The sequence below is a fragment of the Emydura macquarii genome, unplaced genomic scaffold (genome assembly GCF_026122565.2).
Source record: "Emydura macquarii macquarii isolate MOO-44397 ecotype Brisbane River unplaced genomic scaffold, CSIRO-AGI_Emac_v2 contig_3080, whole genome shotgun sequence".
NCBI lineage: Eukaryota > Metazoa > Chordata > Testudines > Chelidae > Emydura > Emydura macquarii.
In genome coordinates, this window is record NW_027133217.1 from 6,179,996 (window position 1) to 6,194,326 (window position 14,331).

The 14,331-nt window shown below is 50.6% G+C and overlaps 1 protein-coding gene across 1 annotated transcript in view; it reads right to left on the reverse strand.

Annotated features, from left to right (window-relative positions):
- Positions 1-5,317: 5,317 nt before the first annotated feature.
- CCDC12 (coiled-coil domain containing 12) overlaps positions 5,318-14,331 on the reverse strand; it is a 72,438-nt gene continuing 63,424 nt past the window's right edge. The window contains exons 4-7 of the mRNA XM_067530459.1: positions 10,530-10,591; positions 10,372-10,406; positions 8,752-8,828; positions 5,318-6,483 (exon numbers count right to left, since the gene is read on the reverse strand). Of these exons, the coding sequence (XP_067386560.1) occupies positions 6,404-6,483; positions 8,752-8,828; positions 10,372-10,406; positions 10,530-10,591 (254 nt within the window). The 3' untranslated portion in view covers positions 5,318-6,403. The remainder of the gene's footprint in view (positions 6,484-8,751; positions 8,829-10,371; positions 10,407-10,529; positions 10,592-14,331) is intronic.

Genomic DNA, 14,331 nt, shown 5'->3' on the forward strand with positions numbered 1-14,331 from the left:
GGCCCGTCTCACTCTCGCTCTCTGAAACACACACAGACGAGGCAGCGAGCTAGGGGCTGGAGGGCCCCACAGCACACGCACCAATCCACCCCACGGCTGCCCACTCCAGGCGGGGCACAGCCAACCCGGGCTGGTAGACAGGGAGCCTGGGAGAACCACAGGGCCAGCCAGTGTCCCGCGGCCTGAGCCCAGAATCCGCTTTGCACTATCCCCAGCCGAGCCCCGTCTCCTCCCCACGAGACGCGTCAGGCCCCAGGGGGCTGCACCCACTGATCTGCTGTGCCCAGGCCCTGTCTGTAGTGCAGGGGGGGGTCCAGAGTGGGCCCTGCCCTGCACAGCTCAGCCATGGGCCCTGCTCGGCCTCTGTCCCCTGCAGGCGTGACGGGGCCCTGGGGACAAAGCAGGAAACTCCCGGGCGGGGCTCGGCCAGAGACAAATTCAACCACAGGAGCAGGAGCCGCCCCAGCTCCCTGCAGGGAGAATGACGGGGGCATTACATCACCACGGCACGCTCTCTTTGGCCGAGCAGGCGGGGAGGAGGGCCGGGCGCTGACACTCCGCAGGGACCGAGAGCGAATGACCCCAGTGGTGGGGTGACGCTCACTGCGCGTCCAGCGGGGGGCGCTCTGGAGCCGGGACGTCTCACACTCCCCATGGCTTCTTCTGGTCAGATTCCTCCCCACTCTTCTCCCTCGGTCCCATTACCTTGGCCTCCTGCCCCCGAACGCTCAGGCCCCAGTCGGAGTCTGGCCACGGGCCCGGCTCACGTTCCCTGCTCTGAAGGGACCCCCTTTGCTCAGCGTGGACGAGGAGCTGGCGGCTGATCTGCCGGCTCAGCCGTCCCCAGCTACAGCTGCCCCCCAAGGGAAGGGCGCGCAGGAGAGGCTGGGTGCAGGGGCCAGGTGCGCCCCATACAGCAGGTTCATCTGGTCACGGCAGGGGTCAGTGAGGAATCTCCCACAGGGCAGGGTCATTTCTGGGGTGGCCATTGATCCCCAGGGTGGGGAGATGTAATTCCCACAGCGGGGACGAGGGAGGGAGGGTCCCTGGCTCCACACAGAGCATCCTGCCAGAGCAACCCTGTCTCAGACCCCATCCCGGCCCTGGGGATCCCTGGGGAGGGGGCACGAAGCAAAGAACCTCCCTGCAGGGATGTGCTGAGGGCAGGACTCACCAGGGGCTGCTGTTGGGCTCCGTCCTCCTGGGCTGACGCCCCAGCACCCGCTGCCACCGCACTAGGACCCTCCACGCCCAGCGGCTGCTGCAGGTCGGGCCCAGCCAGGGCCGCTCCAGCCAGCACCAGAACCAGCAGCACTAGCCACAGACGCCTCATCGTCCCCCCAGGCTGCGTCTCCTTGCGGGACTCTCAGACTCCACCAGCAGTCCCTCCCTGCGAGAGGGGCCTCGGCCTCGTGGAGGGTTGTGTGAGCAGGAGGATTTTAACCAGCTCTTTTCTACTCCTCCCTCCTCCAGGGAAACAGGAAGGCCATTGAAGCAACACACTGAAATCCCCTCTGGATTTCCTCAGCATACAGAAGCCTGGAGCAATAGTCAGTTACCAGCCCGGGCCCTGGCCTCTGCCAGAACTGTCCTTTGTGGGGTTTTGCGTATGATGCAAGAGGGGCACGAAGCGTAGCAGGACAGGCAACATTCTGACACTGTCACTACACTGGCTCCTGCCTTTCCAGCTGCCTGTGTCTGACCCGACACACCCCAGACTACTCAGCACCTCTGTGTGAAGATCTTCCCTTTTTGTCCTCCGAGAGGCCAAAACATCTAGTTTCACAGATGTGACAGTTTCCCCAGGAACAAATGACCACATCCCATTCCATTCACACTCCATCCTTAGAGGTTTTCAAGGCCCAGCTTGACAAAGTCCTGGCTGGGGTGATTTAAAGGACGTATTAATATAATTTTGGGGATAGACTCCTTTTGGTGTAGTTCTTACAAACTGGGGGGTGGAGGGGGTAATTGGCTGGTGCCTCTCTACTGGTGGTTCCTGAGTGGCTAGGCAAGGCACTCGTATAATTCAGTTGGGCAGGTCTCTGCCTGTAGATGGCTGTGTAAGTGTAGCTAGCTGACAGCATCAGAGACATGAATGTGACCTGGCAGGGTGTGGTGCTCTGCAGCTGATAACAGCGCATGGAGGGGGCTTGCTGCTTGTCACTAGCAACACACCGTGAGGGACAGCCCAGCCTGGAGAGTGAAGAGGACCCGGCGTTCCCCCACTCTTCAGGTTGCACCCTGGGGGACCCCGTCACACACCTACTGAGCCAGAACCACCTTCTGCACAGCCTACCTGTTCCGTAGAGTTTTGCCATCCGCGACTGAACAGACCCAGCCCTGGTTGGCTTGTGAACGGAGACAGGACCACCGCACAAAGTTCTGTGATGGCTCAACAGAGTAGTCAAGGCTCCAGTGGGCACGAATGCTGACCTTCTCGCCAATAAAGGGGCCTGCTGCAGGTCAGCGCTGAGGCACATCCATGGGACACCCTGGAAGAAGCTTGAATCACTGCTGCCCGTTCTGCGCCAGAACTGCGGATAGAAGACGGATCTCAGCGTTCTTAACCCAGCACCTTTCACCAGCTTTCAGAAAGCGAACTATGTAGGCATGTAGGTGCTAGCAGGGACCTTTATTTTTATCAGGTGTAAATTCTGCTCTGAATATCACCGTCAAATTCTTACACCCCAGATGTTGCATCTCAGGAACACAAATGCTTTTAAATATACACAGGCTGTCCATCATATCCCCGATGATGTCACTGCACCTCATCTGCGCTCTGGCGGCTGTACAGTCTGACCAGTGAGCGGCACGGTCACGAACCGATGTCACCCGGCTCTTGCTGAGGAGTTAAATTGAGGCTTGGCCCCCTTTTTTTTTCACGTCTGTCTTCCTCAAAGTGTTTACAACCTTCATCAATAGCAGCTCCCTAGGACAGGTCTATCCTTGGCTGTGTCTTCGAAGCAAGGCTGTTCTCGGTGGTGGCAGATGACAGAACAAGGAGCAATGGTCTCAAGTTGCAGTGGGGGAGGTCTAGGTTGGACATTAGGAAAAAGTTTTTCCCTAGGCGGGTGGTGAAGCACTGGAATGGGTTACCTAGGGAGGTGGTGGAATCTCCATCTTTAGAGGTTTTGAAGCTGAGGCTTGACAAAGCCCTGGCTGGGATGATCTAGTTGAGGTTAGTCCTGCTTTGAGCAGGGGGTTGGACTAGAGACCTCCTGAGGTCCCTTCCAACTCTAATATTCTATGATTCTATCATTTTTCATAGATCACTTGGACAGACAGAAGTGATGTACCAGCCTGCCCCAGGGAAGCCCTAGCTCTGCGGTTCCCAACCTTTTTGGCTCAAGAGCCACAAATATGATTTTTACAACCCTGAATGGCCCCCAGTCTCCTCCAGCAGCCCTCCTCTGCTCCCACTGCAGCCAGAGGGAAGGAGTTCAGCAAGGAGGATGTCTCATCCCCCTGCTGCAGCAGGGAAACCGTGTGCTCCATTTGGGCCCTAGGCAGCGGCTCCCTTCTGCAGCCAGGGGGACGGAGGGTCAATGCTTTCCTCTGACTCCAGCAGGGACCCAGCGCCGAGGGACCCAGGCAAAGTGCTTTGCTCTCTGCTGGAGCAGGGGGAGGGGAGCACTGATCTCCCATTCCCCTGGCAGCAGCAGGAAAACTGTGTGCTCTACCTGGGTCCCTGGGCAGTGGCTCCCTTCTGCAGCCAGGGGGATGGGAGATCAGAGCTCTCCTTCCTGTGGCTCCAGCAGGGACCCAGCGCCAGGGACCCAGGCGGAGCGCTTTGCCGTGCTGCCTGCTAGAGTCAAGGGGAGGGGAGTGCTGATCTCTGGTCCCCTGGGCTGCAGCAAGGAGCCTGCACCGGCAACGTGCTGCGCATGGGTACCTTGGTAGCGGCTCCTTTCTGCAGCCAGCGGTAGGGGACTCACGGGCCAGGGGCCCGCAGGCCCTGGGTTGGGAACCACTGCCTTATGTAGAGCCTGCTATCACAGTGAATGGCCAAATCCTCCAGGCAGTGGACAAGGTCACCTACCTCTCACATGCAGTTCACAGCGATGGTACAACCAACGCCAGAATTGCCAAAGCAAGCGTGGCCTGTGGCAGACTAGGCGCAAACGTGTGGGAGCGCAGAGGCATTAGTCAACAAACAAAACTCATGGTCTATAAAGCCATCAGGTCGCCCAATTTGATGTATGCACATGAAACCTGTACGGTCTACAGACACCATCTTATGAAGTTGAATCGCTTTCACATGGGCTGTCTGAGGAAACTGATGAGGATAAGATGGCAAGGCAAGGTTCCAGATACTGAGGTTCCCGTACTGGCAGGTATTCCAAGCAGTCATAGCCTGTGATGAAATCACAGACGAGATGGGCAGGCCACGTCACCAGAACGTCAGAGGAGCGACTGCCAAAGACGATCCTTTCTGGTGAACTGAAGGAGGGACAGGACTCTCAGGGAGGCCAGAAGAAATGTTTAAAAAACTCCTTCAAGTTATCCTTGAGGTGTTTCAACATTGACCCAGAGTGTTGGGAAGATTTCGCTCAGGATCATTCTACCTGGCAAAGTCTCATCCATACTGGGGCCACAGTGTACGAGCAGAGGAGAACTACTGAGGCAAAGCAGAAGCACCAGCAGCGTAAATCTCATAACAGAAGCATGTCCGCAGTCAATCAAGTAACCCATAGCGGCATCTCTTGTTCAGTGAGCCACAGACACTTCAAAACTCAAACTGTCCTGATCAGCCACTCACGTGTTCCCGGAAATCAATCCATGTCATGGTCATCTTTGAACACAAAGGACAAACAACAATTTATGCCACACGAAGTCAGCTTTTAAATGAATCCCACTCTGGCTATGGGACCGCTGCCACCCCAGCTGCGATTCAGCCGGGGATTGGCTAGCCAGGTCCCAATCCCAGGGCAACTGGGACCCAACTCTCACAAAGAGGACCTAAGAATGCATCCTGATATCCTCCATGAAGTTTTGATGTTTGGGGCTAGTGGGGGCCGCTAAAAGGAGTTCATTATCCAAAAAGAGCCAAATTGCCAAGCTCTGAATATGGACACAGGTTTTAAAAAGCCACAATAATCATCTGACACTGGACAGGGCGTGTTCACGACTGCTGCTCCTCATCTGTGCTGCTGCCCACGCACCACTCCCTCCCTCCCTCCATGTCCCCCCTCTCCCCATCCTCCAATGGACACAGCTGACCTGCTCGCCCACGGACTAAACCCAATGTACAATTAACTACCTCCCCCCTAAAGCGACTGCCTCCCACATCCAGCACAGGAAAGGAACATTTAGCCCCACTGTTGGATCATTTTATTATGAAAAAAATGTGTTGCAGCCCAATTTTCTCAGTAACAAAACCCATTGAGACGGCACGTGAGACACAACCTCCTGTGCGAGGAGGGGAACAATCTGGGAACAAAAAGGGAACAATTTGAATCGTACATTCATCTCTCCGCTAGAATGCAGGCAGGGCCGCTTTTTTGTGACCCTACCTAAAGCTCTCTGGCTGCAGCGCCATGTCAGGATTCTTTTGTACAGGTCACTGGACTCCTCTTGCCCTCAGCAAAGTGCCCATGCAACTAAAGGTTCCGGCCCCCATCTACTTTAAGTGACACAAGCTCCCCAGTTCCTCTGAACTGCAACAACTCTTGTATATTACACAGTTCTGCCATGTGCTCCGCTGTACTGCAGGAGAGATAAAAGGGCTCAGCAAAGGAGTTGGATCTATTTGCACCCCCCCGGGGCATGGAAACACTGGCCAAAGAAAGCATTTGCACCTCTCTAGCACACTGCTCTTAAACATAGCTTGAGCTAGAAAGATGCTACATCATTCCCCGGCCAGCGTAGGCAGGGGCCACAATTCTCATGTGATGTTCCCAGGGATGATCACGAAGCACAGGGCGTTGCTTTGGGCTGTGGGGTATTCCACGCACCACTCCTTTAATCGGATCCAGTGGTTGATCCGAGAACTTTTACTTCATCGGAAGTTCAGAAAAAGCTCCACTGGACGCCTTCCTTCCCGCAATTCCAAACCACATACTTCAATGATCACCCCTCGCAAAGTTGAGCCAGAAGAAGCTGAGTACTCTCTCCCGGGGATGAGAATGCAGGTACTCAGCGTGCACACTGCATGTAGCATTCATGTGTGAAATGCTCACACAAAGCGAACCACGTGCTCGTGGTTCTAGAAGGAAATGAGGGGCTCCCCAGACCTGTCCCTTTAGGAGCTGCTGTACCATGGCTAAAGCATTCACACCTCAGAGAGAGATTCCCCTCTACCCAAGTCCAAGGAAGCTCAGGATTCTGTTAGAAAAGAGAGATGAGACCAATCTGACAATCCTCAATGAGTCTGTGCTCCAAGGCAGCCAGCCAGGCCTCCTTAATCAGAATCACTTCCTTCCTGCTTTGCTGATCCAACGGCCGATGCCAGCTCTTCCTCTTGGCCTCTCAACCGCTCCCCTGTGCAGGCAACAGAAAAGCCAGTCAGTGATCATTGCGTAACCCGAGTTTAGAACTGCATGTGAAGGGGGATGATCTGAACTGTGCTAACTAAACTTCCAAGATGTCCACCGACCTCGCCAGCAAGTCTCTCTGCTCCACTGACTCCAGACTGGCTCCGGTCCCAGTTATTTCTGGAGAGGACGTCGTGTCAGCCAACGGCTGGGCTAATCTGGATTCTACTATACAATTTGTATCGCTGTAACCTCTGGGCACATCCCACGGACATGTCTACCTGGATCATGGTGGGCAGCCATATTACCTCTCCCCAAATCAGCCGCCCACCCGCCCAGCAGGGAAGCTATCAAGGGGAACTAACAATGGTTTAGACATATCCAGTAAGGTCTTGGCTAGAAGGATGAGCCTTACTTAGGCCGTGCTCTGAGGGCCAACGCATTCTGGCTGACTGCCAGAGGGAGGCAGCGTTACTCTCCACTGCAGAGACCTTCCTAGTGCTCCTACAGAGAAAGCATCAGGGGGACTCGTTTCTGGCACTGCACCATGGCCTCTCATTTAAAAAAATGCTACCGAGCATCACCGAGCTTCCACTGGAGATCCTTCTTAACCGTTAAATCGCTGGAGAAGTCAAGATTCAGAGCAGAACTGGAAATGAAGTTATAGCATTGGTGCTAAATGTTGTCCAGAGAGATCAGCAACAGAGCTCCAGCTCTCAACAAATCCAACATGTTTAAAATTCCCTCTCTGTGAATTCGCACTCATGTCAGAAATTCTCTTCTGTTGCTTTCTAGACCAAAGGAGTAACTGGCTATGACCCTAAGCACCCCTCTGTTCACACCCTACACACTATAGTAATATTGTTGGTAAAAAAATATATCTTGTGCGGTATCATTTGAAAACTAAGAACTCGCTGATCATTAATATGTTTGGGTGATGTACATTCATGGTGTGTATTAAGTGTTCTGGATATATGCTGGAATTATGACTGAAGTATGTTTAAACCAGGCATGTCAGGGGGAGTTGGTAAACAAGTCTATCCTAAACAAAGGAATGTGCATTTACCTCAATGTACACATAACCAGTAAACAGGGCCAAACAAACAAAGGGAGAAGATCTAAGGAAATAGAACAATTTGCATTTTAGCAAACACCTGTGGAGGAAGAAAGAACATGGAGCTTCATGCACCACTAGACTACGCTGCCTTCCTCACAGCTCGAATGAACTATACTTTGAGGGTAACCTTTGGAAGAATCTATTTCAAAGGTTGACTGGGCGATAACAGAAAGGGACAGAAAACCCAAATTATCTCTTTCACCTAAGATGACAAAGGAACCAGCATTTTGGATTCTGGAGGAGATCCTGACCAGGGAGGAGCTGAAGGGGGTGTCAGCCCCCATCTTGCTGGGTAAGAGAAGCCATCTTGAACAAAGCCCGTATCTTAAGTTTTAGATTTTTAGATGCGTGTTTTCACTTGTAGTTGCTTGTGACCAATTCTAACTTTATCTTACACTTCAACTCAATTCAAATCCTATCTTCTTTTGTTATTAAACTTGTTTGACTTTTAATCTAAACCAGCAGTGCTGTGTTTGATTAAAGTGAACGTTAACGCCAGTTAACGTGGCAGGCTGTGGGGTTTTGTCTCTTTAGAAGGAACAAACGAACCATATTATTCCTCTGAATACTGCAGGAGAGGGCTGAACATGGCAGAGCACATGGATGTAGGAAGTTCAGGACTTGGAGAGTGCTGGGGTCACCTGCTAACATGAACCAAGCCTGTGAAAGACAAGAGCGTGTGTGTGATGACTGCTTGCCGGTTGTTGGATTCAAAGTGGTTGAACCAGAGCTGTACTGCATACAGAACATGGCACGCAAGCTGGCTATGTGTGCATCCCAGGCAGGGAGCACAAGCAGCAGAAGCATTTTGGGCACTCAGGGTTATAATACAAGCGGCGACACAACCTGTCTGAATTGCAACCTGAAGCGTGAGACTGACCATCAACAATATTTACTGACTGAAAACGAGGCCACAATTTTCAAAGATAAATGCTTAGGCACCTAGATTAGTAGCCTGTTTCTCAAAGAGCTGAGCTCCCCACAGGTCCCAATAAGCTCAGGAGCAATGGCTGGAAGCACTTATACAGATGCATACATATCAATTTAAGGGCCTAATTTTTGGCTCCTGCCTTTGAAAAATCTTGGCCCGAATCCTTCCAAGTCTAGAACCATTTCCATGGCTCTTGCCCATTAGTTCAACAGCAGCAGTACACTTACTGATCAATTCAGCAATGGCCCTTTGCGTTCTCTTCTCGAGTTTTTCCAGTTTCTTGGCTACGTCTCTCTTTAAATCCCTGGGGAGGAGAATGGTAATTTAGCAAAAAAGCTCAACACACGCGCACACACAGGCATGAACAAACGACCACGCTAGTTCAAATGAATGGATCCATATGTCTATTCGGAGGCAGTCTGGGATCTCAGATGAAGAACAGCTACAGAAATACTACATTTGCATTGTAAGCTCTTTGGGGCAGAGACTGTGTCTTACAGAGTAAGCTGCTGGTGGTTTCAACATCATCATCATCATCAGAGCAAGGGACATGCAGACCAGTCAGATGGGGTGTCTCTGCCACTGGTGTTCCCTAAACACCACCGCCAGAGCAGGGGAGCTGCAGCATTCCCTTAAAACAGGAATTAGATGGAAGGGGTAGGAAAAGTGCCAGCTTCCTGGGGGAAGGGTGAGTGTCACCTCACTGGGGGAAGAAGGGGAATGAAGAAATTCTCTGCCTCTGCCCTTCCTTTAAATTTTGAGAAGCCAAGCACCATCTACAAAAGACCAAGGACTCCAAGAGATTCCTGGCAGCCACAAGTGTCTCTGAACTGCTGACACTAAGTGAGCCCCACAATTCACACTAGTTCCACCTCAACGCCCATGCCCAGCGATCCACAATGCACAACGACAACAGTCGAACTCAGAGAAGTGCTTGGCTTAACACAGCAACACTCAATCAACCAGGACCCATAGGGAGAAAAGGGCTAACCCACCAGCTACTGAGAAGCAGCACAAGCCACCTGCCAGGCCTGTGTGATTTGCCAAGTGTTTATCAGGCTTCAGAAGAGGAGGATGTGAAAACCCAGCTGAGGAGCACATCATGCCAGGTCCTTCTGTGCCCCCCATTTCCATCAGAAACCTGTCACGCTCTCTTTGAACAGAGATGCTCTTGGCTTCAGAGGCCCCTGCCAGTAACATATTCCTTTGCTTATTATCCTGGGCACACTGCTCCAGCTGTGTGTGAAGCCCGGATGCCCGGGCCAGCCAATGGGCTGAAATCAAGGTGCTCTCATGCTGTAGGACCATTGCTCACTATGTGTTTGTACAGTACCTAGCCCACCAGGGCCTTGATCCCAATCGGGCCTCCACATGCAACCGCAGTACAAAAAACAGAAGCTTCACCAGAACCCCTCATCATGAGGCAACTATAAACAAGACAAACTGTGTCCATCCTAGAAACTCTCAGAAGGTGGAGTTTAGCACCACCTACCTGTCCCATCTAGCAATCCCCTGAGAGCCAGAACCTGTTCAGTCTCTACAAGACATTTGCTAGGGTTTTCTGCAGCCCAGCTTTAATGGTGTCCAGAGATGGGGATCTTAGTTCTCCCTTTGAGAGACTGTTCTACACTCAGATTTCACCTGGGTAATTTCTCTCGATACTGAACATATGTTTTTCCAATTTCTTGTAGTCCTTGCCCACCTGGTACAACCTTAACAGGGTTAAAGTTATGGCAATAGCTGGAGAGCTACCTACCAGGCAATACCTGCTCCCGTGGACACATAAATGGATGCTTAAAACTGAAAGGATTGAATCTATGCAAGCTGATTCCTAAGACAGCACTTACCAATCTGGCTTTCTGGGGGCAAGGTTTGCCAAATCCTAGGGGAAAAGGAACAAAAGAATTCTCATTAAGAGTAGCCAAAATAATGTAATGGACAAGAGTGGTTTTACCAGTGTGCACAATTATAAGTCAAACCAGGTATTGAAGATCCAGACACATACCACTTCATCAATGATAGGCTCTGGCTTCGCTGATTCTAGCTGGTCTTTCACCTTATCTTCCACTAGAGGGAACATTAGAACAACAAATGTTAACAGAGTGAATCTTACAAGAAAGCCAGCATGTGTCCAGGACTGATCAGTGCTTCACCTTGAAGGGGCATCGTCAAGTGGCATTTAAGAAGCTTTTAGAAAACCTAGCCCCAATAGACAGGCTTTGGAAACTACTTCCATACAAAAACATTTCCCTGCAACTTTTGCCACCCAAACACTGCAGACTCCAGAAGCAAAAGTGACCATAAGCAACATGAAACTGGTGTCCATTATCTAAACTTGGACAAATGCAAGAAGTGAACAGCAGCAGCACTGAAGTCAGTGGGACTCAAACTGTGTTTTAATAATCTCTGCTGTTGTAACATTGCAAAGGAAATGGATTTGCTTATAATACATGACTTAAGTGGACATTGTCAATTGAAAGCAAGCAATGATGCTCAGGACTGAGCCTTCCTGAAGAAGTAGCATTTCCTGGAGCAAGGACAGAGCCCCACGATCTGAAGCACTGATGAGAGGATTGGTAAACTTTATTCCCAGCCATTACTGTATTTAGAGTAATCACGGGAGACTGCTTTGCACTCCACAGCTCTGTGGCAAGTTACTTTTAAACTCCTTACCGTAATTCTTTACCTTATCCGTCACAGAACTCAGACTCACCCACAGCATATGATTACTGGGGGACACGATGCTGTGACTGAAGTGCTATTTGTCACACCGCCCCGCACCCCCCGCGTGTTAGAAATGCAGTATTGCAAATGACCATTGAGGAGTGGGAAACTCAAATATTAGCCTGTTGGTAATTCGTATCTGTTCTGTGCTTTCAGGGATGCTCCTGGCCAGGGAGGAAACAGTTCTGAATTATGGAAACAAAAACACGGAAACATGGAAAAGATGGAGTATGGTTAAGTGAAGGGGGCTGACTGGTGAAAACCTAGGGCAGGGCAGAGCCTGGTCCACTCCCTTGGCAACTCAGTGCAGCTACAACTGTAAAATGGTTAGATCCCGATTCTGCTTTGCTTGGCTCAGTTCAGGATGCAGGAAGGAGCTCTCTCTATACCGTAAGATCAGGCCGTGAGAAAGGGTGACTTGCAGTGGAGAGATCCTCTACATTTTGTTACCTGACCTCTTCTAAGTCAAACTAATTTACTTCTTAATGTGGTTTTAAATTAATACACCCCATTTTGGTACATAAGAGGATTCCCGACTTCCCTCTGCCCCATCCACTGATTTTAAACAGGCCTATGCCCCACAGTTCCATGCTTCAGCTGCATAGTAACTCCTCTCCGAAGGCCCAAGCACCACTCAACACTTCCAGAGGCAAAGCTACTGAAGGCAGCGTTGTGCTATTACAAGCCATTGGCATCCTCGTTAAAGGAGATCATAGCTCTGTCGAGGTGCTGGTAAAGACAAGAGGTTCCTAGACATCACTGGAAACAATCAAGGCAGCTATGCCCATTTCCTGTGGAAAAACGCCATTAAAGTTTTCCAGACGGACTAACTTGGAGATTCTGCCCACAGCTGAGATCCGCAGAGGCCCCAGTATTTCTCATTACAGCCACTGCTCCTACGCTCAGCAGCACTACAGTATATTCTTCTTCATCCTTTCAAAACAAGTTTTTGCCAGTCCCGTTATTTAGAAGAAATTTGAAAGAGATCTCTTCTGCCAGGGTTTATTAACAACATGCTAGCAGCAAGACACACAGGGATTTTTGTTTTACATTTAATTACAGTTAAGTGGATTTTCAAGCTGGAGAGTGGTGCCAGATTGAAAGCCCTGAAGTTACGGTTAATATTTTCAAACATGGTTGCTTAAAGTTAGGTACCTAAATAAAAGTGGCCTGATTCTTGGTGGGGCTGAGCACCTGCCGCCCCTGCTGACTTCCAGGAAACTCTGCTCCTCCGAAAATCAAATGACAAATTTAGGGGCCTGAATATGGCTTTCCGTTCCTAACTTTAGGCGTCCGAGTTTGGAACCTTTGGCCCGATATCGTTGACCCACAGAAAAGGCTCACCATGGGCAGTCACAACGCAATCTCCTCCACACTGCCACACAGATGTGCCTCAACCATGAGGGAACCACCACTAAAGGGCAGTCTCCAGGCTCCTTCAATCCTTGGCACATCTGTGGAGCCCCTCAAGGGAGCCTGACAGTGAGACGCAGATTCTGGTTTAACAGAACTGGATCTGAGCCGCACAGACTCCTTTCACACAGGCCATCAAACTGCCAATAAGTAGGAAAGCCCTTTAATCAGAACGGCCATACTGGGTCGACCAATGGTCCATCTAGCCCAGTATCCTGTCTTCTAACAGTAGCCAATGCCAGGTGCCTCAGAGGCAATGAACACAACAGGTATCAACAAGTGATCTATCCCCTGTCACCCATTTCCAACTTCTGGCAAACAGAGATTAGGGACACTACAAAGCATGGTTTGCATCCCTGCCCATCCCAGCTAATAGCCATTGATGGACCTAACCTCCATGAATTTATCTAGTTCTTTTTTGAACCCTGTTACAGTCTTGGCCTTCAGAAGAGCCTCTGGCAACAAGTTCCACAGGGTTGACTTTGTGCTGTGTGAAGAAATACTTTCTTTTATTTGTTTTAAACCTGCTGCCTATAAACTTCATTTGGTGACTCCCGTGTGTTATGAGATGCAGTGAATAACACTTCCTCATTTACTTTCTCCACACCAGTCATGGTTTTATAGACCTCTGTCCTATCGCCCCTTAGGCGTCTCTTTTCCAAGCTGAAAAGTCCCAGTCTTATTAATCTTTCCTTGTACGGAAGCTGTTCCATACCCCTTATCATTTTAGTTGCCCTTTTCTTTACCTTTTCCAATTCCAATTCCCATCACTTCTAATCCGAGCTGGAGCCAAACCCGTGATCTTGAGAAGAAAGGCTTGATTACCCTGTTGAAAAGCCTCTTACCCACTCTTTGGAGACATAAGCACAAATGGCTTGGTAGTTACATCTGCTGGGAGGTGAAGCCACACTGCTGATCCTGCCCACGCAGTCCCGACTCCTGCTCATTTCCCTCTAGAAGGCAACTAGGCTTGTGGGAGGGGTTTATATAAAGTGTAAAAACCAGGGACATCAGCACTGAACCATTCCCAGTCTAGTCTATATAGATCCAATCTACTATCACACTCGGATGCCTTCTAGGATATGGGGACAATCAGCTCAGATCTCAGATACTGCTGGGAACGATGTCTTAATTCATCCTCCTAGCCATTCAAGGTTCCCCAACTGGGCACCGCGTACCAGACCGCTGAATTGGACCGAGTAAAGACAGTGTAATACTGAAATGAGACACATTCAGACTGATCTCGTCAGAGCAGGGCGTGCAGCTTGTTCTAAATTCCCAGAGCGCCAGGTACATTTCCAGTGCCAACTAGTTTATAATAATACATTGGACAGAAAAAACAACATCGGTGCACGTTTGCAACAGTACTTTTGAACTGAAAAAGAAATGGTGATACGGAACCTTTCACCTCAAGATCACCGGTTCACAGGCAGCAACGGCCAGCAACTGAACTGACAGCTGCTTGGCGGCCAGCATCAAATGAGTTTGGTGGATCTCACCCCGGGGAAAAAGATCTTGATCAGAACTATAACTGGGCCCTTGTTGGTAGTTAGAGCAGAGGCCAAGGGCTGGAGCATTCCTGCTGCAGCACTAGCAGAGGCGGTGTCTCCAGATAGGGCACTGTGGAGGAAAGTGGGCTTGCTGCTGGGCCTGCCCGATAGGCAGAGGAC